General features: G+C 35.7%; 1 protein-coding gene across 5 annotated transcripts in view; it reads right to left on the bottom strand.

The window, feature by feature from the left end:
- Positions 1-6,555, bottom strand: part of Bre1 (E3 ubiquitin-protein ligase Bre1) — a 193,614-nt gene that overhangs the window by 4,146 nt on the left and 182,913 nt on the right. For all 5 annotated transcript variants that reach the window (XM_067082213.1, XM_067082214.1, XM_067082212.1 and 2 more), the window contains 3 exons: positions 4,566-4,758; positions 2,106-2,200; positions 866-994 (listed from right to left, as the gene is read on the bottom strand). In XM_067082213.1, the coding sequence (XP_066938314.1) occupies positions 866-994; positions 2,106-2,200; positions 4,566-4,758 (417 nt within the window). The remainder of the gene's footprint in view (positions 1-865; positions 995-2,105; positions 2,201-4,565; positions 4,759-6,555) is intronic.

Genomic DNA, 6,555 nt, shown 5'->3' with positions numbered 1-6,555 from the left:
CATAGACAGAAAGAATTCTGATGAGAATGCAAACATTCACACACCACCTGGTGGGAAAACAAGTAATTATAGACAATACATCTGGATCAGCCAAGTGTTATTCTTTTGTTGATTTTGAATGACAATAGCACCTAATGGCGGAAAAATGTAATCCGACTTTAACAGTGGGTAAGACTCATTCATCCCAAATAATATAATGTTTATGGATTTCAGGAGGTAGGAAGAGGCTATTTACTATATGTAAATACTGCTAGCAGTCTTTATCAAATTTTGCTAGGTAAAAGTATTCCTTTTAAATGGTACTGTATACACATTTGCATCCCAGTATGTTGGGGAGTGATATTGATGTTTACTACTATATACAACCGTAATTTTTGTGACAGTAATGTAATCTATTGATGCTCAAACTGCTGTATGTGTAGGTAGGCAAATTTGAGTAATTTTGGAGTACTGAACTCTACACATTCTGGGCATTTGCATTTTTTGCTCAACGGAGGGCCCCTCAGAACCACTATTCATGGATTTAAGGACCTATGTATACAAAGAAATGAGATGCTGGGCTGTTACAGTGAACACATATGTGAATGAGGACAGCTGCATGAGTAGAGATGATAAAGAAGAAAGTTACAAAACACAATAAAAAAAATTTCACTGACTCCTTCCATTTACGGATAAACCATATTACTTATGTAGAATTTAAAATTATCTACTGCCATGATGGTCAAGCAACAAACACTGGAGTGTTGGGTAAGAGAGGAATTGCTATACAGTACTTATAAAAAGGTAAGTAGCCTGCTAAAAGATAATTTCTTAAAACTATTTACAATATATACAAATCAATGTATTTAATACCATAAAAACTTACTTTACATGACGGACAAGTAAGGGTGTCCTTGTAATCCCTAATTTCTTCCATGAGAACTTCATCGGCTCTATCCACCATTTCAAACTTCTTTGCTCTCTCTACTTTGCGTCGCAAGCTTGCAACCTCCTCCTGTAATGATTAAAACAGTGAATATTAAGGAAGCTAACCTAAAATAGTCACTACTCTCTTACAAATAAAAATAAGGTGAAACAATAGTCAATATTACATTTTCATCCATAGGAACACTATGATTACTATACTTGTTAGGAAATTGTAGTTTTATTTTCCTATTGAATGCACAAATCTTCAGGCTTAGTAGTTTCTAAAAATATCTAGCAACAAAATTTTCCACTGAGAATGCTAGTCAAGAAATTATTCAAAATGCCTGCAAAACAGTACTTGAGATCAGAGTAAATAAATTGGTATGTATCTTCATATACACAGTATGTACATATGCATAGGCACATTCACTCAAAATAATTCTGCAACATTTCCCAAAATTTTTTGAACAGCTTAAAAGTACTAAATGGCAACTTCACAGAATGACTTGATGGTTGGTTAAATATGTATTAATTTATCAGCACCTTCAGTTCCTTTCTTGCCTACATATTTTGTGACCCATCATATTTCACTCAGCAATAGGAGTAGAGCTTGGCAATAGACTTTGCCTTGCTCAACATCATTACCTACTTGAATTCTATAGGTAAGGAGGCATGCCATCCAACTTCACCCTCCTTCAAGTTTTATGCTAAACACAGGGATATCTAATAAAATAATTTTGAAGGGCTTCTAAAGCACTGTAAGTCACTGAACTACTGTTATCAATAAATAGTTTGACCAGAATGTTGAGTTAACATTCTCTCATATGGATATCCATACAATACAGTAATAATTTTTAAAACTTTCTTCACACATTATTAATGATTTTGCCCAACTGCAAGCTAATGTAAGTGTTCTGAAAATGTTTAAGGCTAAACTATGATGTTTGTTAGGTTGGGTGTATTAAAATTAATTTTCATATTACAACATTTTCTACCTGTGATATGTTTATTGGAATGTAACTCTATAATAACCTAAGGAGCACTTGTTCATTTAAGTTACATCTATAAACTGCTGGAATAAGGTGCATGTGAGGCTGCTACTAGAACCCTTTTTGCTTAACAAATTAGATACATATTTGCAGGAAGTGAAGTGAGCAAAAACAGTTAATATTATAAAGAAAAAAAAAAATCAAACACACCTGTATCCTCCTGTACTTGAATGCTTCTTGTTCTAAGGCCATGGTTTTTTCAGCCACAACTTGTTGAGCTTCCTTCATCTGAGCATGATACTTCTCTGGAAAAAAAAAAGTAACCAACTTATAATAGTAAAGTACATAGACTTTCAAATCATGGTGTATCATAAAACAAACAATACTACCTAACTAAAATTATTCAAAAGAAAATTACCTCAACCTGCACCTTTGTGTATTGAATTCAACACATGAATTCTAAATTTTATGTACAGTAAACATTTCTAAGCCCCTGTATTCATAAGCTTTCAGATATCTCCAACTGAGACGGATTCACTAACATCATTTCCATTCTAACTGTGTAGTCTAATTGAACTGCTTATGAAAGACTATTATAATGATTAGTCTTAATAAGTCCATATATTGCATGTTTTCTAGAAAAGCCACATTGAGGTTAGACTATCTTATTTTCGTAGAGCTGTTTGTTATTACCACTACCAATAGGCCAGTTCTCCACTTCACAAAGGGTCTTCTTAGACGAGGACGAGAGAACCAATTTAAGGAGTCAGAGAGTGTCTGAAGACTCATCATAAAGGATGAAGCTGAAGGCGTAGAGTCGCAGGTGAGAAGAACTCCCAGAAGTTCTGAAGCAAAAACCTCAGAAGGGACACGTAAGGAGTCGCTGGAGAATCTTGATCAAAATCCTCTTCCTCCAACGAAACAGGCGCCTTAGCAGTTGATGGTCTGTGCAGAATGCTGTCCAACTTGCACTGAAGAGGGGGCCAAAGCTGGATCCAAACTCGAGGAAGACAGATTCATCGTCCAACTGGACAAAGCTGGGCCTGACGCTTAAAGCAGACGTCGATTCGCTGGCTGGTTCCCTCGAGGCACTGGCAGCAGGAGGACTGGATGAAAATCGACAAGGCAGAGCCCTTGAGTGAGCGGATGCATCAAGGAACTCGGGTGCTGCAGGAAGCTTGGCTGCTTCAGGGCGCTCAACCGAAGGTAGACATTCAGCTAATACAAGGAGCTCAGCCACCACTGGGGACTCAAACGCATAAAAAGTGCTCATCAAGTACAGGGCGCTCGGCCGAATCTGGGCGCTTAGATGAAGAACTGCGTTGTTCACGTGAAGCAGGGCGCTTGGAGCCTGAAAGTGAGCGCTTCTTAAATGACGAGGAGTGACTATATACTCGTTTCATTAACCGGGTATTGCAGCCTTACCAGAAACTAGAAGAACTAGTGTCTGACATAACTAAACTAGCTACCAGTCAAAATCAGTATAACAGTCTAAACTAGGAAAACTATTAAACAACAGTGCCGAGAGGCTACCATACAAAAAATACCTCACAGGATGGGAAGAAACCCAACAAATTTCAAAACCATGGTGCTCAGTCAACACAAAACTAAAGAATCGCTACCAAAAAATTGAAAATTTAAGCTCCCGTTCGAGTAGAAACTCTTAGCTAAGTAATTACTGGGTAAGTTAAGTTACGTACTTATATAAAAACATGTATTATATACTTAATTCATAAGCAGTTTAACATTAAATACTGTATACCGACTCTCAAAGAACTATCTTATCTAACAAATAAAAAAGGTTAAAGACTAAACTGAAAACATTAAAAGACTAAGAACATTAGAACATTATTTCCATACGGGTTTTGTCTTTGGGATGACATTTAATCAGTTATCCTGTTACTAGCCATTTACACACTGGTATAAGAGTAACTATATTTATGTCTGATCAGGAAGTGAAGCATTCAGTATATTCTAATTACAGTAGTTATCCTGTTGCTGTCAATTTACATAGTACTGGTGTAGTATACTTGTACAGTATAAGGAATTTACAAAAAGTTTAGTTTTTGCAGTCAAGCATTTATAAGTAATAGAGGTTTGTGATCAAAGCTTTTAGCTGTTGGTAATTAAAACCCAAGATAAGTTGCTAAGAAGGATACAACCTTGAGGGACAACACTGTTAGTTTGTGTATTTTAGATTGAAAATTGAAAAGAGGTAGCCCATAACTGAAATGCATTATGTTTAGTTATAAACAATACTGAGAATTGCTTACAATTATTTGTGTAACAGTCCAGTACTTTCAAAATCAGAAATATCCATGGACAGCAGTATCAAATACCTCTTGGATATAACAAAACCCGTTTAAGTTACCAGAATACATAAAAAAAAACTAAGTGGGACAATACAATGACTGCTATTGAAGAATCAGGAAAATTTTCTTTGAAAACTTTTCAAATGTACAAAATGAATTAATAAAACATTCCCAATCAAAACAGCACCCAGTGCTCATGAAGGTTAAATAGATTTCAGCTCAAATACCGTACCTCCCTTTAAGAAGGTTTCATTTAAAAGAGTTGATATTATCACACAGTTACAGATCATTACATGCTTTTATAAGATATCAGGGCAAAAGAGCATGAAATGTGATCAGGAAACAAAAAGTCCTTTACCTAAATGCAGTTTGAGATCTGCTGCTGACTGAGCAGACTCTATTGCTTTCCTTTTATGCATTTCTAAAGCCTGTTGACGAAGAGTTAATTCTTTCTCAACAGTTGCTAAGCTGTTCTGAAGTAATCTTTCCTTCTCCTCCAATTTACGGACAACCTGATTTTGTGCTTCAACTTGTGTAGCTAAGGTATTTGTCTGAAAAAGATGAGAATAAAACAAATTATTTCACAATCACCACAAAATTTAGTTTGGGCTTCTCCCAGTTCTTAAATTTACTCATAATTCTTCATTACGACCCATTAACCATACAATGCCTTTCCTCTGTGCAATGGAGCCATGCAACAACTTTCACCATACAAGATCCAAGTGGCCCTTTTTATTGTGCATTACACCTCAACTACTAGTCATTCTTCTATGATACTCCATGGGGCTACACACTCTGTTGAGCTCTCCAATGGTATAAATGTCAATTTAACAGAGACAAAAATCAGAAACAAAATTTACTCACTTACTTCTCACACCGACATGAGCAACTGACTACAGCAGTCAGCACTAGGAATTCTTGACTGACAATGTATCCACAATCATGTGTTGGAGCAGCCCAGTTTCATCTGACCCAAAGAGACTGATGCAAAAGCATCATTCTAGTCTAACGGAGAATGAAAAATCACTTCATTGATAAATTACCCTGTCTGGAGGCCAAAACAGGTGAAACTTCATATAGCACCAATCCAGTGGCTGACCATTCTAGGATCATCTTAGCATCCTCAGCCTGAGATCATCACCAGATTTTGTCTCTTTGAAATAAAGTCAGCCAACTTCAGAAGTAAAAGGTAAAAGTTATGCTTTTTTACTCAGTTATCTCGCAGCATTTGTGCCCAATGCCACCAGTTCTACTGTGCCATATGAAAATCTACAATCTTCCTTAGAAAGGAGTTCCGAAGAAGCACAACTGCTAGAAGGTAAATATCCTGTGAGCAAATGCACAGTTTAACCCTTTCACTTATCAACACCTGAAGAAAACGTCATCCAAACTTAAGTCCTTCGAGTATTGATGACTTGTGCAAACGTCAAAAAAAATAAAGATAACAAACCAATAAACAAGATGAGGATCATTTTCAGCAAGTATTCCTGATATTTTTTATACATATGTAACATGAATTTTTATTTGTTTTGTATAGTTTAAGATTAGATTTTTATTTTATAATTACATCGTTCATGTTTTCTGCAAAAGAGAGAGAGAGAGAGAGTTATTCTATAATTAAATTATATACTTTTCTTTTTTGCATGTGCACAAGAGATTTTTTATGCATATGCAACATATGTTTATTTGTTGTGTATAAATTTAGATTTTTTTATTCTATAATTACATAGTTTATCTTTTTTGAGCGAGAGAGAGAGAGAGAGAAATGAACACATGACTGAGCATCACTTATTTTATGGAAAATACGATGTTACTTGGAATAATTGCAACTTTAGCACTGCAAAACTACGTAATTCATCTTTATCGCAAATAGTTTTTTGGCAATTATTTTGTTTTGAGAGGAAAGTGTATGGTTTTTCTACTCATTATTCCAATATGTAAAGTTATTTTGGGGGCTTTTTTATACTACTGTACAGAACAATCATTCAGCTGCAAAATGAAACAAAACTGAGCAGTCTACCTTGAAAACTGAGAGCACTATGTGTCTTTGAAAAAAATAAGGTACAGTACAAGGAGTTTTCTAGGCATCCCGCATGACAGACTGGCACTTCTCTTACAGAAAACGTTAGGCTTCTGTCATTCTTTTTCCATATTTTACTTTTTATATCACGATATGTGCCACAGAGAAACGCGCGAATGTGTGAGTCCGCGAATCGTGAGAACGCGAATACGGGGGGTTACTGTACGTATTCATATATCATCTTGAAGCTCAGGGACATAGACTGTTTTCTTCCAATTCTCCTGTGATATTGTGGATAATTTCCTCAACTTCCATTTCTGATTTTGAT

This window comes from Macrobrachium rosenbergii, chromosome 39, assembly GCF_040412425.1.
Source record: "Macrobrachium rosenbergii isolate ZJJX-2024 chromosome 39, ASM4041242v1, whole genome shotgun sequence".
Lineage (NCBI taxonomy): Eukaryota > Metazoa > Arthropoda > Malacostraca > Decapoda > Palaemonidae > Macrobrachium > Macrobrachium rosenbergii.
This window is presented reverse-complemented; position numbering and strand designations above follow the sequence as displayed.